The 24742-nt window shown below is 43.8% G+C and overlaps 1 protein-coding gene across 1 annotated transcript in view; it reads right to left on the bottom strand.

Annotated features, from left to right (window-relative positions):
• LOC147124096 (interleukin-6 receptor subunit beta) overlaps nucleotides 1–24742 on the bottom strand; it is a 132725-nt gene that overhangs the window by 102252 nt on the left and 5731 nt on the right. The window contains exons 3-5 of the mRNA XM_085997442.1: nucleotides 23159–23279; nucleotides 13170–13345; nucleotides 10703–10833 (exon numbers count right to left, since the gene is read on the bottom strand). Coding sequence (XP_085853568.1) covers nucleotides 10703–10833; nucleotides 13170–13345; nucleotides 23159–23279 — 428 coding nt within the window. The remainder of the gene's footprint in view (nucleotides 1–10702; nucleotides 10834–13169; nucleotides 13346–23158; nucleotides 23280–24742) is intronic.

A 24742-nucleotide genomic window follows, 5' to 3' on the forward strand; every position in this document is an offset into this window, starting at 1 on the left:
ACTCCATCGAGGAGGTCAGGACCATCACCAGGAACTGCCAAATCTGTGCCGAGTGCAAACCGCATTTTTATAGGCCAGACAGAGCAAGCCTGATCAAAGCCACGCGCCCCTTTGAACGGCTGAGCGTCGATTTTAAAGGGCCCCTCCCCTCCTCCGACCGCAATGTGTACTTCCTCAACATAATTGATGAGTACTCCCGTTTCCCGTTTGCCATCCCTTGCTCAGACATGACCAGTACCACGGTCATTAAATGTCTGAATGACCTCTTCGCCTTGTTCGGTTTCCCTAGCTATATTCATAGCGACAGGGGCTCATCCTTTATGAGCGACGAACTCCGGCAGTACCCGCTCTCGAGGGGTATCGCTACAAGCAGGACCACCAGCTACAACCCCCGGGGGAATGGCCAGGTGGAAAGGGAGAATGCAACGGTCTGGAAGGCAGTCCTTTTAAACTTGAAATCTAAGGGCCTTCCGACCTCTCGCTGGCAGGAAGTCCTCCCTGCGGCGCTCCATTCCATTCGGTCACTGCTCTGTACAGCCACCAATGCTACCCCTCACGAGAGAATGTTCTCCTTCCCCAGGAAGTCCACATCGGGGATCTCGTTACTGACATGGCTGACTTCTCCAGGACCCGTCCTACTGCGGAAGCACGTGAGGTCCCATAAGACGGACCCCCTGGTCGAGAGGGTGAGCCTCCTCCATGCCAACCCTCAGTATGCTTACGTGGTGTACCCGGACGGGCGGGAGGACACAGTCTCCATACGAGACCTCGCACCTTCGGGTGCTCCCGAAACACCTCCCTCGCCACCCACCACTACCCACGCCTACCCCCAGTACGCTTACGTAGCGTACCCGGACGGGCGGGAGGACACAGCTCCCACACGAGATCTCGCACCTTTGGGTGCCCCTGAAACACTACCATTGCCATCCACCACTACCCACAACCCAACCCCGCTAGACGGCATGCCGCAGCCCCAGGACCCGTCATTGACCACCCAACCACTCAATGAGACGCCAGATTCAACGTTGGATGCTGCACCATCACCGCCGCCACCACGACGATCAGGACGGCATACAGGCCACCTGATAGACTTACTTACACGAACCTTTAGTACACTTCACCCCGCCGGACTCAATTTTAAACAAGGGGTGAATGTGGTAAACCACTGTTATTGTTATTCACTGTTGTTGTTGTTGTTGCACACTGTTGTACCTATGCATGCCTCAACATGTCTCGGCTGGCTCCACCCACAGGCACCAGGTATAAAGGTGATTGACCTGCAGCCCCCTGCCTTCTTGGAACCCAGTCAACCACGAGAGGCATGCTCTGTTCTTTGCTAATAAAAGCCTTTAGTTACTCTCCTAACTCTCCGTCTTTTATGAGTAATTGATAGCGCATCATACAGTAAATGCTCCCACCTGACAGATCATCACTTTCCTCAGCCACAAGCTGTTTCTCAGTCCATTTCCAGCACAGATTCTGCAGGCTTTCCACTTTCCACTCTCCATCCACTCTCACCTCATTGGAAGAAGTCTCTCACCATTGACAGGTTGCTACTGTCATCTCTACTTCACCTGCCATCTATTCCATCAACATTGGGGCCCTTTATACTGTCTCACCTTGGTCCTCAGAATCCGACCACAATCAGCCCCAACACCAGCAACACCAGGAGCACCAGGAACAACACCAACCTGCTCCACAATTACCTGATGCTGCACAGGACAGAGGGCATCAGCACCCGACCACATTGCTGCCTGGGACGCCAGGAATGGCCTCACCATGGCCAGATTTACTTCACTTGACGCTGCACACCCTGGCTGCCACATGATGCACTAGGTTTGACACCACCCCACACCAACACTATAAAGCATCCCTACAATGTTCAAGCCATTCCTTTCACACTCACCACCATTGCGGGGGATACTGTTATGTCTCACCATTCACTGCAACTCACTAAGCCACTTCCAAAGGTGCACACAAATCTGTCCAAGAATGGAAAGTGTTGAAAATAAAGGTTTCAATGTTTGTCAGTACATTAACAGAAACTTTACATGAACATTGGATAAAAGACCCAAGTGGCTAGTCTTGTGTGTTGTTAGTTGGTATGATGGCACTAGGATGAGGGTGATTGTGAGGGGTGGTGAGTGAGATGGGGATGTGATAATGTTGATAGAGAGGGATGGGTGGATGTACAAGGTATGTTGGTGTGAGTAAGGATGTGCTGGAGTAGGGTAGGGAAGGCAGAGCGATGGGGATGTGATGAGAGGCACAGCAGGATGAAGGTGAGTGTGGCTTTGTACTAATGTTTCGTGATCTAATGAGATCATTGAAAGGTTTGTGCCACTGCAGCCAGGTCCTCCTGATGACATCCCTGCTTGTGACCTCCTCTGCAATGTGGAACCAGGCTGTGTTGGTCTCCTGGGGAGGTCTCTTCCGCCCATTGGAAGGGAAGAGGACCTCCCTGCGTGCTGTATCTCCCTCCATAAGCATATGGTGGGAGTCATGGGAGAGCCTTGGTGCAGCCCTCTGCCTCTGTGCAGTGCTTGTCAGGATTTGCAGAACTTCAATGCTGTAGAACACTGACAGCACAAATGTTAAAAGGAAGTTGGCTGTGGTCCCTTTAAGGAAACCAGCTGGTGATGCGTCATCAAATGACGTCACCAGACTCGCTTCCTCTAATTGGACTGGGAAACGCGCTGGTTGGGCTTAACAAGCCCCATCAATGGAAAATCATTTTCCAGAGCGGGATGGAGCCAGCAGCGGGGCCGGGACCCGCCACCGACGTCGCCCGCCCTGGACCCGTCGAGGTAAGGAAAATCTCGGCCATGGTTTTTGTAAAGAGTTGTGACCCGTTAGAAATTAAATAAGCCACCAATGAAGTTTATAAACTAACTGTCAATCTATAGTGATTTATTTGAAAGAAATAGCAACTCATGATTTATATGCCAAATCTTTTGATTTTTAGGAGTCTGTCTGTTGATTTATGAGTTCCTGGGGTTGGCATTACTGTTTTTATCGGATCTGACTGTTGGACAATATTTTCACACACTCATAATTTCAAAGTCACTGCTTAAAATGCTGTTGCTACTATGAAATTATACTTTGTGAGATATTTTATAAACAGTTGGGTTATTGGGTTATTCCCCTCTTACATGACAATAATATAGTACAGGTAATGAGAAAAACAATCACTTTTTCCTACCGTATAAGTAAGAATTTTGGCAATTTGGGACTTTTAAAAATTCTATATACATATACACACACACTAGCGGATTTACTCACAGTCAGACTAAGAATACCTCCAATGTAATGTACATTACCAGAACCACTGATTTAAAAAAGCTGAATAAGTTTATTGGGGTAAAGTTTCCGCTTTGGGGACAATTGGCGATCCGGGCGCAAATTGCGCCCAAAATTGCACTAGTTTTGAGAAGCCTCCATTCACCATGATATTTCTGCTCAACCACACCCTCACCACCACGTTTGATGCCCTCGTCCCTATTAAAACAATTACTCTCGCTCACACTAACCGTTCCCGTCGGTACGGCCCTCACCTTCGCTCCTTTAAGTCCAAGGGACGCAGACCTGAACGGATATGGCGGACAACTGGTTTAGCCATTCATCGCCAGATCTGGCTGGACCACATAAAGCATTATTGGATCCTGCTCTCCTCTGCCAAACTTGCTCACTATTCTAGAATCAAGATAAACCCCAGCTTCTATTCTCTACTGCTAACCGTCTTCTTAAACCCCTCTCTCCTGTCTCCTCCACCCTCACCTCTGACAACAAGTGTGAAGAGCTCATGGACTTCTTTGTCTCCAAGATTGAGACCATCCATTCAGCTGCCTCTGCCACTTCCCTTCCTTCCCCTAGCCCACTGGGCCAAACTTCCTCTAAGGTTCCCCCCTGCCCTAGCCCTGAACTCACATCTTTCTCCAGTTTCTCTCTGATCTCCCCTCATGACCTCTCTGCGTTCATCTTGTCCAGGAGACCCACTTCCTGCTCCCTCGACCCTATTCCCACCAAACTGCTGACCATCCAACTTCCTTTTCTGGCTCTCATGTTAGCTGATATTGTTAACGGTTCTCTCTCCTCAGGTACTGTCCCCCTCTCCCTCAAATCTGTCGTCATCACCCCTCTCCGCAAAAAAACAACCCTTGAACCCTCCGTCCTTGCAAACTACCTCCCCATCTCCAACCTCCCTTTCCTCTCCAAATTCCTTGAACTTGTTGTCGCCTCCCAAATCTGTGCCTATCTTTCCCGCAACTCCATGTTTGAATCCCTCCAATCAGGTTTCCGCCCCTGCCGCAGTACCAAAGCTGCTCTCATCAAAGTCACAAATGACATCCTTTGTGACTCTGACAAAGATAAACTATTCCTCCTCGTCCTTCTTGACTTGTCTGCAGCCTTTGACATGGTTGACAACTCCATCCTCCTCCAATGCTTCTCCACCGTCGTCCAGCTGGGCAGGACTGCACTCACCTGGTTCCATTCTTATCTATCTAGTCGCAGCCAGAGAATCACCTGCAATGGCTTCTCTTCCTGCTCTCGCATTGATACCTCTGGTGTCCCCCAAGGATCTATCCTTGGCTCCCTCCTATTTCTCATCTACATGCTGCCGCTTAGCGACATCATCCGAAAACACAACATCAGTTTCCACATGTACGCTGATGACACCCAGCTCTACCTCACCACCACTTCTCTCAACCCCTACATGGTCTCTAAATTGTCAGGCTGCTTGTCCGACATCCAGTTCTGGATGAGCAGAAATTTTCTCCAATTAAATGTTGGGAAGACCGAAGCCATTGTTTTCAGTCCCTGCCACAAACTTTGTTCCCTAGCCACTGACTCCATCCCTTTCCCTAACATCTGTCTGAGGCTGAACCACACTGTTTGCAAACTTGGTGTCATATCTGACCCTGAAATGAGCTTCCAACCACATATCTGTGGCATAACTAAGACCGCCTATTTCCACTTCTGTAATATCGCCTATCTCCACCCTTGCCTCAACTCATCCACTGCTGAAACCCTTATCCATGCCTTTGTTACCTCCAGACTTGACTATTCCAACGCACTCTTGGCTGGCCTCCCATGTTCTACCCTACGTAAACTTGAGGTCATCTAAAACTCGGCTGCCCATGTCCTAACTCGCACCAAGTCCTGTTCACCCACCACCCCTGTGCTCGCTGACCTACTTTGGTTCCCAGTTAGGCAATTTCAAAATTCTCATCCTTGTTTTCAAATCCCTCCATGGTCTCGCTCCTCCCTATCTCTTTAATCTCCTCCAGCCCCACAACCCCCCGAGATATCTGCACTCCTCTAATTCTGCCCTCTTGAGCATCCCTGATTATAATCACTCCACCATTGGTAACCGTGCCTTCTGTTGCCTAGGCCCTAAGCTCTGGAATTTCCTCCCTAAACGTCTCAGCCTCTCTTTCCTCCTTTAAAATGTTCCTTAAAACCTACCTCTTTGACCAAGTTTTTGGTCATCTGCCCTAATTCCTCCTTATATGGCTCGGTGTGAAATTTTTTGTCTCATAATACTCCTGTGAAGCGCCTTGGGACGTTTTACTACGTTAAAGATGCTATATAAATACAAGTTGTTGTTGTTGTTTCCCCCCTCAAGTTTCTACTCAAACTGATTTGCATGTTGCCAAGCGCATGAACCAGTGCAATCAGGCAGCGTTTTAGAATGTAATTTTTTTTTTTAATGTTTTGCTTTAAAAAATATTCCTTGATTATATTTAAGAGTGGTAACTTGGTGCAGTTTGATTAATACAGCTGAAAATTGGTTTAGCACAAAAAATAAGCATTTTTAATCAGAGTGTCTCCACCACTTGTGAGTAACCAGATTTTAAATAACTGAAAATTACTTTAAAAAAAACTATACAGAACCATTCGCTAGTTATATTAGTGTACAGTAGTCAGTTTCTTAGTAAATTAAAACAAATTATATTCAGAAGCTATAAAAATGTGCCTATTAGTGTTCTTGCGGCTACAAAACCAGCTTAACCTTTACAGCCTCCTCGAAGGCCAGCAAACAGGTACAATTAGCGAAAACTCCCAATGGTGATTAATTCATCCATGGGGGCGTGGACAGTTTTTTTAAACTAGTGCAAAAGATCGTGGAAACTCGATTTACATTGAGTTTAATTTGTGCTTGACATTCTGAGATCTTTTCCGCTGGTTTGGCCGATTTTTGGGCGAAACAGTGCAACCAAGCGGAAACTCCAAGCCATTATGTCATTGTTTTTGACAATTTGTATAAAAAATTTAAATATTTTATAAATATGTGATGTGTATAAAGAGTGCATATGTAGAGTACATATAAATATAATGTTATGTACATGTAATAATTGGTATAAATATTTTGTTTGATGTTTGTATTCAATATTATTTGTACAGGAAACTCTTTTTTATCCGGCACCGACGGGACCGGAGTGGTGCCGGTTTATCAAAAAGTCCGGATTACAGAGAGGTATAGTAAAAGGTACGAGAGCCCCGTACACAGCAACACATCCAGGTGTCCCTGTTGCATGGCAACAGGTGCAGGAACCCCGGCCACAGATCCAGGCGTCCCTGTTGCATAGCAACAGGTGCAGGAACCCCAGTTACACAGTCACAGATCCAGGAACGGCCACTAATATGAAGTAAAACTTACCTGAACCTACTCCTGAATTTTGCCGGTTAACAGAGATTTCCAGTTATTTAGGTGCCGGTAAATCGAGAGTTTCCTGTATGTGTATTTTGGATTTATAGATAAAATAAAATAGCCACAGGGTTTTATATTTGTGTTAAGTGTCGGTGTGACTGCTGGGGGGAGGGCTGTGTTTATGTCGGTAAGTGTCTGACAGCGGGTAGGTCATGAGGTAGGAAGTACAGCCCAATTTTGTGCCCATTAATTTCAATGAGAAAAACTGAGCAAACCACAAACTGGGTTTAGGTAGTCTTTGCACTTGATATTCCTCCTCTCTATTCTCGGTGCACAAAGCTCGTCACCAGGAACGCTACAATGTAAAATCTGCCCCATTGTATTTAAACAAGAGATTTGTTTTCAAAGGGAATAGGGTTGCGTGTGTGTTGGAGAATATAAAAGCAAGGAGGTAACTTAAACTTGTACAAAACTTTAGTTCGGGCGCAATTGGAGTATTGTGTGCAGTTATCGTCACTCCATTATAAGCAGGGTATAAAACCTGTGGAAAGGTGCAGATTCACTAGGATGTTACTAGAGATGAGGGATTACAATTATGAAGAGAGACTTGATGACTTTTCCACTGCAGCTGAAAAGTTCAGGGGTGACGTTATAGTGGTGCTCAAGATTATGAGGGTTTATAATGGGGGAAATAATGATCAGCAAGAAGTTAATTGGGGGGGCAGTTAGAAAAAAATCTTTATATAGAAACATAGAAAAATAGGAGCAGGAGTAGGCCATTGGGCCCTTCGAGCCTGCTCTGCCATTCAATATGATCATGGCTGATCCTCTATCTCAATACCATATTCCTGCTCTCTCCCCATACCCCTTGATGCCTTTTGTGTCTAGAAATCTATCTATCTCCTTCTTAAATATATTCAGTGACTTGGCCTCCACAGCCTTCTGTGGTAGAGAATTCCACAGGTTCACCACTCTCTGGGTGAAGAAATTCCTCCTCATCTCAGTCCTAAATGTCCTATCCCATATCCTGAGACTGTGACCCCTCGTTCTAGACCCCCCAGCCAGGGGAAACATCCTCCCTGCATCCAGTCTGTCGAGCCCTGTCAGAATATAGAGAAGGTTTGAGTGTGGAATTCTCCAGCAAAAACTGTTATTGAAGCACAGCCCAGAAATTGTTTTAAAGGGAAATTAGATATTTGTATGGAGAGGGAATAGGAGAGTGAGATTAGACTAGGTGATTTAAAAAAAAAATGTTATTCATTGATGGGATGTGGGCGTCGCTGGCTAGGCCTGCATTTAGTGCCCATCCCTAATTGCCCTTGAGAAGATGGTGGTGAGCCGCCTTCTTGAACCGCTGCAGTCCATATGGTGTAGGTACACCCACAATGCTGTTAGGAAGGGAGTTCCAGGATTTTGGCCCAGCGACAGTGAAGGAACGGCGATACAGGTCCAAGTCAGGATGGTGTGTGGCTTGGAGGGGAACTTGTAGGTGGTGATGTTCCCACGCGTCTGCTGCCCTTGTCCTTCTAAGTGGTAGAGGTCGCGGGTTTGGAAGGTGCTGTTGAAGGAGCTTTGGCGAGTTGCTGCAGTGCATCTTGTAGATGGTACACACTGAAGCCACAGTGCGCCGGTGGCGGAGGGAGTGAATGTTGAAGGTGGTGGATGGAGTGCCAATCAAGCGGGCTGCTTTATCCTGAATGGTGTCGAGCTTCTTGAGTGTTGTTGGAGCTGCACTCATCCAGGCAAGTGGAGAGTATTCCATCACACTCCTGACTTGTGCCTTGTAGATGGTGGAAAGGCTTTGGGGAGTCAGGAGGTGAGACACTCGCCGCAGAATTCCCAGCCTCTGGCCTGCTCTTGTAGCCACAGTATTTATATGGCTGGTCCAGTTCAGTTTCTGATCAATGGTAACCCCCAGGATGTTGATAGTGGGGGGATTCAATGATGGTAATGCCATTGAATGTCAAGGGGAGATGGTTAGAGTCTCGCTTGTTGGAGATGGTCATTGCCTGGCACTTGTGTGGTGCGAATGTTACTTGCCACTTGTCAGCCCAAGTCTGAATGTTGTCCAGGTCTTGCTGCATATGGACACGGACTGCGTCAGTATCTGATGAGTCTCGAATGGTGCTGAACAGTGTGCAATCATCAGCGAACATCCCCACTTCTGACCTTATGATGGAGGGAAGGTCATTGATGAAACAGCTGAAGATGGTTGGGCCTAGGACACTGCCCTGAGGAACTCCTGCAGTGATGTCATGTGATTGAGATGAATGACCTCCAACAACCACAGCCAACTTCCTTTGTGCTAGGTATGATTCCTGTGGAGCAAAACACTGGCACGAACTGGATGGACCAAATTACCTCTTTTTATGTTTGCAACATTCTATGACTTTATTAGAAGAGCGGGAGGGGGTCCTGGTATTTGTGAGCAAGGGGAGGTCTGCAAAAATAGGAGAGTGATGTTGAGGTTTGGGAGGAATGGGGAATGGGTATTAGAAAGTCCGGGGGCGTGGGAGCACTGGGATGGCAGTGGTGGATGTGGGAATAGTGGAAGGGGGTCCAGAAATTTGGGAGTAGTGTGGCAGTGGTGGGAAGGTGGGCCGAAGGTGTGATGATTGGTGGTAGCCGGGGTAAGGAGAAATTTCTGGCGTAAAGCAGTACTTTTGAGATTGGAATCTAGGAACATTGGAGCAGGGGGCGGGGTCCACAGGGGCTGTGGCAGCAATGGCCCAGTGCAATTGTCTGGGAGGAGGGATGCAAGATCTGGCAGCACTTTCGGGTGCAAGCCAAATTTCTCAGCGTATATTTTTAACAAAAAATAAACAGAAACTGTTGGAAATTAATTACCTACATATTGAGTCACTGTACTTTAAAAGCAGTTCATCTTAGTGTTTCACCTTGATAAGCTGCAGTATAATGCAGGTATATTACAGTATTAATAATGATAAACACAAAGGCCAATATCATCTTAAAGAAGGTGAAGGTAATTTTCACTTTTAACGCGGGTGGTAAACTGGTGGTCGGGATCAGCTGCCCGTTACATGCACTGCCCGATTTTAAGCTCTGCTGACGAGATATCTGCGCTCCTCCAATTCTGGCCTCTTGAGCATCCCTGATTATAATCGCTCCAGCATTGGTGGTCGTGCCTTCCGCTGCTTAGGTCCTAAGCTCTGGAATTCCCTGCCTAAACCTCTCCGCCTCTCTACCTCTCTTTCCTCCTTTAAGACGCTCCTTAAAACCTACCTCTTTGACCAAGCTTTTTGCCCTAATTTCTCCTTATGTGGCACGGTGTCAAATTTTGTTTTATAACACTCCTGTGAAGGGCCTTGGGCTGTTTTACTATGTTAAAGGCGCGCTATAAATAAAAGTTGTTGTTATTTCAGTGGAACTGAAAATTGGGTGGGTTGTTTAACCGGCAGCCGATCCACAACCACCAGTTAACCATCCATGCCAAAAGTGAAAATTGGTGCCGATATGTTAATCTTTGGTGGGACCCGTCATCTTTCTCTTCATTGTGTGTTTGTTTGACTTAGTTGGTAGCATGCTCATTTATCTGAGAAAAGATTGTGGTTTCAAATCCCAGACCAGGAAGATTGAGCTCATAATCTAAGTTGAGCAAATGCACGGTCAGTGCGCTTGCTTCGAATTATGCGCTGAACTAAGATCCCACCTGCCTGTTCAACTGAACCAGATGCCTGTTAAAACCCCATAGCACTAATCGCAAAAGAGTAGGGCGTTCTCCTGACATCCTGGTCAACATTCCTCCCTCGGCAGGTAACACAAAAACAGATTAACTAGGCTTTCACCTCATCAGTGTTTGCAGGGTCTTGCAGACTTTCTGCACTGTATTTATATGTAAAGTGCTTTGCGATAGTTGCGAGAAGGTGCAATATGAACACAGGTCTTGATCCATATGCTGTGCCTTTCCAACTTTTTCATGTTTTATTGTAGCTTTCTAGTATTTCTGGTTTCCTTATCCTTTTTTTTTGCAAGACACATAATTTGTGCATTATTATTTAATACGTAATTTCAAGGGCTTACTTTATTCACCGAAAGCCAGTTTGCAGTTCCAGCCTTTCTGTAATGTAACTCATACTGAAGTTTCTTTGAAACATTCCATATCAGCTGTAACCGTCCAGACATCCTCGTGCAATTTATGTTAGAAGGTGTTGCCGGTTTTTCTGAAACAATCAAAGCAAAGCATGTTTTGGAAACAGAAGTGCAATCATGTAACTTTTGTTATTTTTTTTACCGAATGTGGTTTCCCTAACTGCTATAACACTGTAATGTCCTCACCTTTGTGACAAAAAAGCATCAGCTTTTCTGTTGACTTTAATGATTTAGCTCAATTTTAAATTCAGGATTTTCTTACTACAAAAGTTGGTGGCAATAATTAATAATCAGTCAGTTCCTTGCGCATTATGAACAGATAACTAGAGGTAAAGCACCAATGTTGTCGCATGCTTTTGGGAATATGATTTCAGTGTTTCTTTTTGCCACGAAATAAATATTTGAATAATATTTGCTATGCAGTTGCAGGAGACTTGCTTTTTCATTTGGGGTAAAAGGTGTGTTACAATTGCATGAGAAAGAGAGAACAATGGAAAGTTGGCTGTAAAATGAAATAGATGGTTGTATTTTGTGCAATTATAGATTCCTTCTTAAACAATTACTGCACTAAGGAGACAAAGCTGTTTAAATTTGCTAACAATAGAAATCACATAGAAAATCTGCACCAAATACAAAGGGATCTAGATAGATTGAGGGTTTTGAGCTGATAAGGTGCAAGTACTGGGAAGGGGAATAAATAGCAGGATTATGAGATGAATAGTAATAGACTACTGGAGAGAGATTGAGGAATACTGGCGGGTAGCTCGTTAAAGCAATCAGGATAGAGTTTGACAGTATTAAATAAGGTGAACACCATCATACAGCATATAGTCAGAGGGAGAGAACTCAGGGAGTAGAGGTTTTTTAATTCATTCTTCGGATATGGGCATTGCTGCAGTCTGTGGGGTGAAGGTAGTCCCACAGTGCTGTTAGGGAGGGAGTTCCAGGGCTTTGGCCCAGCGACGATGAAGGAAAAATGATATATGTCCAAGTTGAGATGGTGTGTGACTTGGAGTGGAACTTGGAGGTGGTGGTGTTTCCATGCTCCTGCTACCCTTGTCATTCGAGGTGATGGAGGTCGTGTGTTTGGGAGGTGCTGCCAAAGAAGCCTTGGCGATCACAAATATTAACATAATCACCAGTTCTGTAATCAGAGGGAGTGTACTCAAGATCAGGAGAGGGACCAGAGGCGAGTGAATGTGTGGAACAGAATGTCCAGGGAAATGGAAGAGGTTTATAGTATCAAGTTTATAATATTGCTCTCTAGTGTTTATGACAGAATATAGAAGAGGAAGAGGACAGACACCATGGGATGTAAAACGGAGAGTGTATGTGGCTAGTGTCCAGTCAGCATTTGTGTATGGGGCTGAGAGCTGGACCTTAATGAAGACAAAGAAGCAGAGACAGGGTGTTTTTGGAATATGCTCTGTAAGAAAGAATGGTTGAAAATGATCAATACTGAAGTAAAAAGGTAATGAACCATGAACACTAACAAGCTTGATACATCAGAAAGTGATGTTGGGCAGGGCATGTGTCTCATATGGCTGAAGATAAGTAACCATAGCTGGGACATAACCATGTTGAAGGCCAAAGCTGATGAAAGGGAAGAGTGTCACTGGGCAGACAACTGTGGGAGCTGGCAAAAAGGAAAAAGATAATGGGAGCACCAGCCGAGGATAGCAACTCACTTAGTCTCTGAAATTGCCACATGAAGATATTGACTGTAATCAGGCCATTAGTGAGTGTACTGTACAGAAGGTGGGGACTTCCCGATAGGGACAGAAGGAAGTTGAAGTGCAAATCAATTGTGGTTGCTTAAAGAACTGCTTATTGCTGGCTTCCTGAATTGGTAAATGAGGGTAAAACATTTCTTAAAATAAACTACAGTGCCACAAGAGTATTTGGAACTTGCCAAGTGATCGTAAATTGGCCATTCACCTGCACAATAGGGTAAATTCCCAACCGCCAATTAAAGTGCGCAGTCCCCTGAAAAGCTGAAATTGCTGCAAGTGCTTTAGCTAAGTATTGCTTAGTAGTTCACTGGAAGAAATCCTCTCAGTCTAAGGTAAAGACCTTGTAAAGTGACTCGCACTCATCCTACAGTGAATAGTTGAAACACTACTTGCAGAGTATTCTCAACATTACCACAATTACTAAAAATGTCATGACTTTTCAGTGAAAAAAGTCATCTGAGCAACTTTTACTTATGACTATTTTGAAGAGCTTTGAGAATTGACCCGTGTGACCTGTATGATTTGTTTTAGCCAATTAGTATATTTTCCTGGCACTGTGATAAAACATTAATTTAGAAACAGTAATTGATGATTTAAGACTGTGTCCTTTAGAGAAAACAGTTCAAGAAACTAAAACATGAATCAGATTCTTACCAGAAACTAAAGTATATTACCTGACTCTTGAGGTATCAGTGTGATGGACTTTGTTTTCTGACACATTCTACTTCTCTGATCCACCGCTTCTACCCATATTGTCGCATTATCCGAAATGTAAAGCATTTTTCGTTGAATTGTGTAAAAAGTATTGGTGATATGGGGAAAAGTTTTATTGCAAGGAGGTTTTCTACTCCTGAAAAAAAAACAGGATCGTTGCAAATTTCAATCATTTTACCCATGGAAAATGTGATCTTGTACCATTATTTGAAATAACTTTTCTTCATTAAAAAAATTTGTTTTTTAAAAAAATCAGCTATTGACTAATTATTGGCACATGATGATATAAGCGGAGAAATTGCAGTTGGTGATATAAGTGGATGAATGTTTGATGCACTTGTATGATGTTTCACTCTCCATTGTTTTAACAGCGAGTAGTCCATTTGAAACATAAATTAGTCAATGCTTCCATTAAAATAGTGGACAGAGAAATGTCATACAACCAACTTGAGTGTCTCCACTAATATCATTGATCATCTTTTCCTAACCTACAGTGCTCTGTTTCCCAGTTAGCCTTCAGCATTGCTCGGAGTAGTAGGCTGGGGAAGAAGTGGAGGTGGGATGGAGAGGGAAGAACATGAGGCTTAGAGGGGAGGAAAGGAGGTGAGGGTGCTATTTTTAGAATACCAATACATGCAAGAGATGCAGGCACCAGAATTCCGATTCCCACGATCCGCCACTGTAAGTGCGGCAAAAAGCCCAATCATCCCGACACTGGCCCTGTCCTAAATGGTGGGGCCAGCAAATGTAAATATTGCTGGGAGGGACAAAAGCACAAGTCCTGATAGCAACTGCCTACTTGCACCAAGAAACCCAGAAAATTTGTTGCGGGGGGTTGGGTCAGATGAAACCCTGTATATATTGAGGAGTGATCTATTACCCTGGTGGCTGGGTATCTATAGGAAAGTCTGGATTTCCTGCAATGTTGCCTTATGAGCCTGCCTCCTTATGTTGCCTGCTGTTTCTCCTCTAACAAACAAATGATAAAGGTGGAATCTCCATGGGCAAAAACAATTGCAGCCTTTCCCTTCATTTTAGGGAAATTCCCCAAACAAGGACCAGTCTTGAGAGAGACTTCAAAATGAAGCTACTTCTTCCTGTGTCTTCCCGCTCTTCCCTTTGGGGTACAGTGTGATGATTCGCAGGCTGATTAACAATCTGACTGGCCGTGTTAACTCTCCTTTCATGGCAAAATGAAGCTAACAGCCTCTAAAAATAAGCAACAAAAAAAGTTTGACGAAAGAACAGTCCAAAGTAAAAGGATATGCCTTTGTCTAACATCACAATGAAACACAGCAATTCACCTTTAGATCCTCGAATCAGCTGCTGGTCTATGTTACCCCTGTTTTATGGTGACATAAGTTACGTTGGCTGATGGAGGGAGTGCAGGGCTGATGGAGGGAGTGCAGCAAAGATTCACCAGACTGATACCTGGGATGGCAGGAATGACGTACGAAGAGAGATTGGGTCGATTGGGCTTATATTCGCTGGAGTTTAGAAGAATGAGAGGGGATCTCATTGAAACTTATAAAATTATAACAGGACTAGACAGACTAGATGCAGGAAGGATGTTCCCGATGGCAGGGGAGTCCAGAACCAGGAGTCACAGTCTAAAGATAAGGGGTAAACCATTTAGGACAGAGATGAGGAGGAATTTCTTCACCCAGAGAGTGGTGAACCTGTGGAATTCTCCACCACAGAAGGCAGTTGAGGCCAATTCATTAAATATATTCAAGAAGGAGTTGGATATATTTCTTAAGGCTAAAGGGATCAAGGGGTATGGGGAGAAGGCAGGGACAGGGTACTGAATTTGGATGATCAGTCATGATCGCATTGAATGGCGGAGCAGGCTCGAGGGGCTGAATGGCCTACTCCTGCTCCTATCTTCTATGTTTCTATGTTTCTGATCATTGGGTGTAAAGGGTTCACTCAAAGGGTTGTAAATCTTTGGAATTCTCTACCCGAGAGGGCTGTGGATGCTCAGTCGTTGAATATATTCAAGACAGAGGTCGATAGATTTTTGGATATTAAGGGAATCAAAGTATATGGGGATAGTGCGAGAAGGTAGAGTTGAGGTAGAAGATCAGCCATGATCTTATTGAATGACAGAGCCGGCTCAAATGGCCAACTCCTGTTCCTATTTCTTATGTTCTTTTGTTCTTAAATGTCAGAAATTTTGGACATAATATCATCCCAACCTAAACCCATTATTTGCATTGCTCGGGTGGGCACATCTTACACCCTCCCTCACTTCCAGTGGAATTTAAGACATAACATAGAGGTGGCTTATCTTCTCTATCTCCCAATTCCAAGCTCCCCTCTCCAGTTAGATATAGCGGGTTTACACCATACCAAACCATTGAGAATTTCAGACTCAAAAAATAAGTGAGGTGTTGTTCACAATTTATAAGAATGAAAAAGAGGCCTATATAAGCAGAATGGAAAATAGCAAAAAAGAAAAATCTAAACAAAGTTATAAAGAGCTAAGAAGGATGAGGTTGCAAAATGGAGTGGCAAATGGGGAAAAAAAGACAGAAAGCCAGAGGTACCAGCAGAGCAAGAAGCATGGATGGGAGCCAAGCCACTGAATGGGGTAGCAAAAACTTGAGCGAGACCTAGAACATAAGAACATAAGAAATAGGAGCAGGAATAGGCCACTTGGCCCCTCGAGCCTGCTCCGCCATTCAATAAGATCATGGCTGATCTTGGGCTCAAAGCCACTTCCTCGCCCGCTCCCCATAACCCTTCACTCCCTTATCTTGCAAAAATCTGTCTATCTCCACCTTAAATGTATTTAATGACCCAGCCTCCATGGCTCTCTGGGGCAGAGAATTCCACAGATTTACGACCCTCTGAGAGAAGAAATTCCTCCTCATCTCAGTTCTAAAAGGGCGACCCTTTATTCTGAAACTATGCCCCCAGAATTCTAGGTTTCCCCACGAGGGGAAACATCCCCTCTGCATCTACCTTGTCGAGCTCCCTCAGTATCTTATATGTTTCAATAAGATCACCTCTCATTCTTCTAAATTCCAATGAGTATAGGCCCAACCTGCTCAACCTTTCCTGACTAAGTTCAAATGTTGCAGGGTGGAGGAGGAGCAATAAAGGCAGAATTTAAAAGCAAATTTTTAAAACAGGAGCAGGGCTTAGCAGGGAGCAGGGTGGAAGGAGAGCAGGCCCAATATTGAAATCATAGGTTTCCATCTGTGTGAGCACCTTGTCTGTGGGGGGGAAAATCAAATGGCCAACAGAGCCAAAGGAGTGGGACAAGACAGAAGAAGAAAATAAACTGAAACAGCAGATACAGAACCGGGCCTAGCAGCAGGACAGAATGTCATTAAAATGCGTATTGTGAAACCGGGGCTGTTGATTTTGTTAGTACATTGTTATGGTTGGTTAGTTGCCTTTAAGTCCCCATCCAGTAGGCGCTGTACACAGCCACTTTTTAACCTCTAGACGGGAGAAAAAATATTTTGAAAGGGAAGAAATTCATATGAAAAAGTATGAAAAATAATTTAAAGGGGTTGGACTCAGTAAACAGGCTGAGGGAGCCAGAAATGACAGTGAGGAAGAGGTTGAGAGAAGTTAAGGGCTTGAAGTGAAGAGTAAAGGAGCGCCACAGTGTCACCAATGGAGGAAGTGTGTATTGCAGGCATGACGTGACAATGTGAGCATACCCCATTGAAATTAATGTTGAAGTGCTCACACCCAGGAGTAACTGAAGTGTGACCAATAGTCATGTTGTTACAAAAACTAGAGATTTTAACTTATTATAAACACAATATTGTAAGAATGTAAACACACTTAAGTATGATCTCTTCCTCCCCCAACTGAACCCTAAAGTAGGTGGACTCAACTTTTTTTCCATCAGCTTTCTCTTTTCTCTCGTCTACGATTTTGCTATTAGGGTAAAGGAACTGATTTTAGCAGTGGAAATGTAAGGAGCCAGCGCAAGGATGTCACTCCCACAATCCAAGCTAAATGTAAAAGCTTCTTTGGTCGTCGTCGTACGTGTCTTCATACTGTTCCCTTTGGGGAACTGTATGAAGTGGTGGAAGGATTTCTGGCCGCGATTAACGCTCCTTCCGTGACCGTAACCATCTTCATACCAGCCATTAGGGTGGTTAGCTCTATGGCGGGAGGGTTTTACGGGCTCCCACAACCCATACGAGGGGGGGAGGCCACCCACACCCACACCCACGGACGCAAGTGTCCTGCTGGATGTCAACCCAGAATTTAGAGCCGGAGCTCCGACTCTACTTGCTGGGACTGTCTGGAGTGGGGTTCGAAACCCTACGCCTTCTGGCCCAGCGGCGGGGATGCTACCGCTACGCCAAAGGTCCACTCCAGCTTCTTTGGTATGTGTGTATATATAGCAGAATCTGGCTATTTATTACAATATACTAGTAAATCTCCCTCAGCCTTGCTCATGGTTAGTTATATGAAATGGTGGCTTGAAAATTCTTGGGTCCTTGATGTGGCAATGTCAGTGTGGCAGGGTGGGATTTATGGGAACATAGGAACAGGAGTAGGCCATTCAGCCCCTCGAGCCTGTTCCGCCATTCAATTAGATCATGGCTGATTTGTACTCCATCAATGCTATACTATAAATGGCACGATTTTGAAAGGTGAAAGGTGTAGATGAGCAGATAGACCTTGGTGTCCATATACACAAATCCTTAAAGGGCAAGTCGATAAAAAAGTTAAAAAAGCATGTGGGTTACTTGGGTTTATAAATAGGGGAATAGAATATAAAAGCAAAGAGATCATGCTAGAACTTTATACATCACTGGTTAGGTCTCAGCTGGAGTATTGTGGACAATTCTGGGCACCAAATTTCAGAAAAGATGTAAAGGCCTTAGAAAGGGTACAGAGGAGGTTTACCAGGATGTTACCAGGGATGAGGGACTTCAGCTATGAGGAGAGGTTGGAAAAGTTAGGACTGTTCCCCTTGGAAAAGAGAAGGTTAAGAGGTGACCGAATAGAGGTTCTCAAGATGATGCGAGGTTTTGAAAGAGTGGGTCAATAACTAGAGGTCATAGATTTAAAATCATTGACATAGATCGAGAGGGGAGATGAGGAGAATTATTTCCACTCAGGGAGTTGTCGGGATCTGGAACGTTCTACCTAAAAAGGTGGTGGAAGCTGATTCTATAATAACTTTAAAATGGAGTTGGACAGGTATTTGAGGTTGTGGAACCTACAGGGTTATGGACAAAAAGCGGGAATGTGAGACTAAGCACGACTGCTCTTTCAAAGAGCCAGCATAGGCATGACGGGCTGAATGGCCTCCTTCTGTGCTGTAACTTTCGATGATTCTATGAACTCCAACCACCCACCTTGGCTCCATATCCCTTAATACCCTTGGCTAGCAAACATCTATCGATCTCAGATTTAAAATTATTAATTGAACTAGCATCTACTGCCTTTTGTGGGCGAGAGTTCCATGCTTCTACCACCCTTTGTGTGAAGAAGTGTTGCCTAACTTCGCTCCTGAATGGCCTGGCTCTGATTTTAAGGTTATGTCCCCATGTCCTGGACTCCTCCACCAGCAGAAAAAGTTTACCCTAACAATTCCTTTCAAAATCCTAAAAACCTTAATCAAAGTTTGCACGGTGGCATAGTGGTTAGCACTGTTGCCTCACAGCGCCAGGGACCCGGGTTCGAATCCGGCCTCAGGCGACTGTGTGTGGAGTTTGCACATTCTCCCCGTGTTTGCGTGGGTTTCCTCTGGGTGCTCCGGTTTCCTCCCACAGTCCAAAGATGTGCGGGTTAGGTTGATTGGCTATGATAAATTGACCCTTAGTGTTAGGGGGATTAAATACACGGGGATAGGGTGGGATATGTGTTGGTGTAGGGGTTGCGGGGATCGGGTGGGATATGTGTCGGTGCAGGCTCGATGGGCCGAAATGGCCTCTATCTGCACTGTGGGGTTTCTGTGATTCTGTGAAATCACCTTCTATATTCCAGGGAATACAAGCCTAGTTTATGTAATCTCTCCTTATAATTTAACCCTTGAAGCCCTGCTAATATTCAGGTGCTGCACTCTTTCCTTTCTAAGGTGTGGTGCCCAGAACTGAATGCAGTACTTCAGATGTGGTCTAACCAGGGCTTTCTTTAGCTGTAGCAAAACTTCCTCCCCTTTTATATTCTAGCCCTCTAGGTATAAAGGCTAACATTACATTAGCCTTTTAGATTATTTTTTGTACCTGACCACTACATTTTAGTGATCTGTGTACAAGGACTCCCTGAATCTCTTTGGACCTCCACTGTTCCTAGCTTCTCATCGTTTAAAAAAATACTTGGATCTATCCATTTTTGGTCCAGAATAGATGACCTCACACTTAACTGAATTGAAATCCATCCACCGCAGTTTTGCCCACTCACTTAATCTATCAATGTCTCTTTGTAATTTTATGCTCCCATCTACACTACTTACTCTGCAGCCAATCTTTGTGTCGTCGACAAACTTGGATATATGGCTCTCTATTGTGTTATCTAAGTCATTAATAAATATAGTGAATAGTTGAGGCCCCAGCACAGATCCTTGTGGGGACACCATTAGTCACTTCATTCCATTTCGAGCACATACCGCTTATCCCTACTCTCTTGTCTTCTACCACCTAACTGATCTCCTAACCAGGTCAATAATTTGCCTTCAATTCCATGAGCTTTAATTTTAGCTAACAGTCTCTTTTGTGGAACCTTATAGAATGCCTTCTGGAAGTCCACATAAGCTACATCCACAGACATTCCCCTGTCTACTACTTTAGTTACTTTACATAGGATTACATAGGATATACGGCACAGAAACAGGCCATTCGGCCCAACCAGTCCATGCCGGCATTTATGCGCCACTCCTCAAAAAATTCAATTAGGTTCGCTAGACATGACCTACCCTTTACAAATCCATGTTGGCGCTCTCTATTCAGCTCAAATTTCTCAAAGTGCTCAGTCACTCTGTCCTTAGTTATAGATTCCAGTAACCTCCCCGCAATAGATGTTAGACTAACAGGCCTATAATTTCCTGCTTTCTCTCTCTCACCTTTCTTAAATAATGGAGTTACATTTACAATTTTCCAATCTAAAGGGACAAGTCCTGAATCGAGAGAGCTTTGGAAGATTATGGCATTATGAATTATCTGCAATTTTCTCACCTCCTTCCTTTAAAACCCTGGGGTGCAAACCATCAGGTCCTAGGGATTTGTCAGTCTTTAGTGCCATTATTTTTTCTAATACTGTTTTCTTGCTTACGTTAACTTTAGTGAGTTCCGGTCCTTGATTCATTGTTAGTTTCCCTGGAATGTCAGGTATATTATCCTCTTCCTCTACGGTAAAGACTGACACAAAGTAATTATTCAAAAGTTTGTCATTTACTTATTTATTCATTTGCAGTATTACCCGCATCGGTTTTTAAAGGGCCCACATTACCTTTGACTATCCTTTCTGTTCTAATATAATTATATAAACTTTTTGTGTTAACCTTGATATCTCTCTCAAGTTTCTTTTTGAATTCCCTTTCTGCAGCTCTTACTATCTTCTTTGTCTTCTTTTGCTGTTCTTTATATCTCTCCCTGTCCCCTGGATCTACACTAATCTTTGCACTTTTGTATGCTCTTTCCTTTAGTTTTATGTTAGCTCTCACCTCTTTTGTCGACCATGGATGTTTTATTTGGTATTTTATTTATGCCAATGAAGTCGGAGGAGGCTGACCCCGTCAGAAATCCCGAAGCCAGTTAATTTAAATAATGCTGACGGCACTGACCAGATTGCTGCGGACTTCAGCCCCGTTCAACTTTCCAGTGCAGCCCCTTGCAGACCACTCTACCTCTGACAACATTGGTGACCACTCACCCACCCCATCCTTCAACCACTCCCTTGCATTCAGTGAACCCAAAGACATGCACTTGAGAGGGTACAGTTAGCATAGGTCAGGAATTGACACATGATGAGACACAGATTACAAGGAAGCTAGAGGATGCAGATGTGGAGCCTGATGTCGGTGAACAGAGGCATACGACATATCAGCTCCTAGCAGCAGAGCAAGCAGATGATGATCTCAGGGGTACTGCCATGAAGAGATACATGCTAGAACAGCATCAGACACATGGCTGGGATAACGATGGAGTCCACATCCCTACTGTCCACAACTATGTGAAATGGGATAAACTCGTTGCAGGACAGTCTGGACAGAGTGGTAGCTACAGGAGAATCTGCAATGCTTCCCCTACTTCGAGATCCAAGCAAGTCAGTCAACTCAATGTGGAGGCAGTTCTTGGGGGACTGTCTAGAAAGGTCAATGTTAACTGGATTGTGAAGTATAAATGACAGCTTCTTGGAGGGACTAAAGGATATTCTCTCAGGGATTTAAGGATCTTTCTGATTCCACAAGGTCCATTGATCACTAATAACCAGAATTGTGTTCCCTGTACCAGTGAAGAAGCTGTTGTGTGTGCCTCAGAGACTGCTTTCCCTCCTGGTAGAAACACAGAGGAGCACTCCATCAGCTCCATGCAAAAGCCTTCATCTTTTCAGGACCAGACCGCCAAGAAGCCCATGACAAAGAGCCAGCCTGTCTCATGCCATTGCAGGGCTTGTGAGCCCTAAGAGAAGGGCCACCTGCATCCCAAGAGGCTCAGAATATAAAGCCATCTACATCTCAGTCTCCAGGCCCTCAGATGACACATAGAAAGAGTGTTTGAATAGAGCAGAGACAAACCCATGTGATCACAAGGAGTGTGCATAGTGACAAAACCAAGTAATGTTTTTGTAAATGGTGCAATAAATCACTGGAACATTTAATAAGAGAGCTGTTTGGTGTTTTGTTCTCTTATACGACAATGGGAAACAGATAATGTGGTGATGTTGAAGTTCAGGATTAGGATGTGATGGCTAGCTGTGAGGAGCAAAGATTTTACTCAGAGGTTGATGAGAGGATGGGCTGAGACTTCCAAATAATGCTGCTCTGTTCGTCTGTGAAGGTATGCCGAATGAATCTGTCCCTCAGCTGTCTATCCTGCTGGAGTTTCTCAGCAGTCTGAATTGAAGAGCTGGGAGATGTAAAACTGAGCTGCCACTGTGCCGCCCCTGGTGGGAGGGTGTAATTACAGTGTGACAAACTTACATTGGGACTTTCCATTATAAATTTGGACATAGGAAGTTATAATGAAAAATGTTCATAGGATGTGTTTCAACAAAGTTCCATTTGCTTTTTTTAATAAACTGTTTTTGTTTCTTTAATAATTCACTAAATCTGAACCTAGACAAAAGGTCATCGACCTGAAACGTTAACTCTGTTTCTCTCTTCACAGATGCTGCCTGACCGGCTGAGTATCTCCAGCATTTTCTGTTTTTATTATCATAACCCTTCTTTCTCTGTTTCATTTTAATCTCTATAACTTTAGTCATCCAGGGAGCTCTAGCTTTGGATGCCCTTCCTTTCCCCCTCGTGGGAATGTATCTAGTCTGCACCAGAACTATCTTCTCTTTGGAGACTTCCCATTGCTCATTTACTGTTTTACCTGCCAATCTTTAAATCCAATCCACCTGGGCCAGATCCCTTTTCAACTCACTGAAATTAGCCCTCCTCCACTTGAGTATTTTCACATTTGATTTCTCCTCGTCCTTTTCCATAACTACTGTAAACCTAATGATATTGTGATCACTATTCCCCAAATGCTCCCCCACTGAAACATGCTCCACTTGCCTCACTTCATTCCCCAGAACTAAACCCAGAACTGCTTGGGCTGGAAACATACTGATCAAGAAAGTTCTCCTGTACATATTTCAGAACTTCCTCCCCCTCTTTGCCTTTATAGTATTATTTCCCCAATCTATTTTCATTTCAAATTCCCAGCATATGCAATTTTTCTTTTTATCCATACATTGTTTTACACATTCAATTCAAAATAAAAATATATCTGCAGAGACAAAGTCCAACTAAACTCACCCCCAGTATATGTATAGTGTGTAGAGAGTAGTATTTGTATGGTGCGTTCCAGGGGTCCATGAGCAGTTAAAGCCATTTTGAATTGCTCCAGTGTAGTAGCATTCCAGGTTGTGTGGTCCATCTGACATGTATGCGAATGAACACATTCTTTATAACAGTATACACTGAAATTATGTTTCATTACAACCATTTCTTCATGCTTCAAACATTTTACAAAAGGGTTATACTGTGCTGAACAACTCTCCAAAGAACAACGTTATATGTAAGCCTGGAATTCACTGTGAGTGATGTTATCAGATAAACCCTTAACATGCCCATATCGAATTCTACTCTCTGAACTTTTATAATAAATGCGTTACATAGTAAAATAGTGGAGAGCGGATTTGGATACAAGCCCCATTAAGGCTTGTATGACAACATATCTTAATAACATCCATGCTATACTTGACAAAGTACGCAAACCTAAGCATACTTGAAAAATAATCAAAATACTCACTGGCAATTTAGATTTTTGTTCGAATCAGATGAAGGGTAAATTTTCCACTTGAGCACTCTCACTCAGAGCATCAACCACTGGGAGCACATAATGTCGAGCCATTCATTTTAGTTTAATGGCTGGGTGATCATGGGCTGTTTGTGCTCACTTTCCCGATATGGGCGCCCAGCAGGTGAGATTCACCACTGATGCAAGTTTTACCCTATTCTGTTCAAGTTAACGAGCAACAAATCTGCAAAGCTTGATTAATAAAAAATAATTTAACTTTTGGTGAAAATCAGTAGCTTGCACAGACCAAGAAGTTATCAAATTAGACCAAATCAATTGGTACGGTATCTGTAGCATTTCTGAGAGTGATGTAATTGGACAGATGCTGTTCTACTGCTGGGATCATTCACAAATCAGGGAAAGCAGAATTCCCTACTTAAACACACACACGTCTCTGCTCACTGGCCTGAAACTTTCAATGGAATTTCTAATCGTAGGTAAGATTTGACAAGACAATCAACTCTATTTCTAACATTAGATATTTAAAGGCAGCAGCACAACAGGCTTCCTGCATGCCCTTTAAACTGTAATTTAAAGTGTTAAAAATTGGATCTGCAGCTAATGCAGCAGTTGATGCGCAGCAGTAACAATGGAAGGGCATCTCCACAAAGTGATGTTGTCCTGCAGAAGTATAATTCAAATTACCTGGACTAAGATATTCAGTTACAATTGAAACCAGAGCGTTACCCATGACTTCATCTGAAGTTTGTTTTAAGTAGTGAACTTTTCCTGAAAACTGCTGAAAAATAACTTACACTGAATTCTGGAAATTGTGCTGTCAAAACAGAATCTGTTAGACAGTCCACTCAGAACATCTCAGCCTAGCGGTTGCTGTGTGTGCACTGTATGCTACATTATAGGAGGTGTTTCCCCATTTCTTTAAGTTTTTTTTGTCAAAATTTGATGCAAATGTGTTAAGCATTTATATAATTTATGTGCAGTTCTTTTTCAGTTCATATTGTCACTGTGACTGAATTTCTCATACCATTTAACTTTAAACAATCCAGTAATACCTTTAGTTTAGTCCTTTGTGATGTAGA

The sequence above is a fragment of the Somniosus microcephalus genome, chromosome 1 (genome assembly GCF_052327205.1).
Source record: "Somniosus microcephalus isolate GS21.2 chromosome 1, FLI_Smic_1.0, whole genome shotgun sequence".
NCBI lineage: Eukaryota > Metazoa > Chordata > Chondrichthyes > Squaliformes > Somniosidae > Somniosus > Somniosus microcephalus.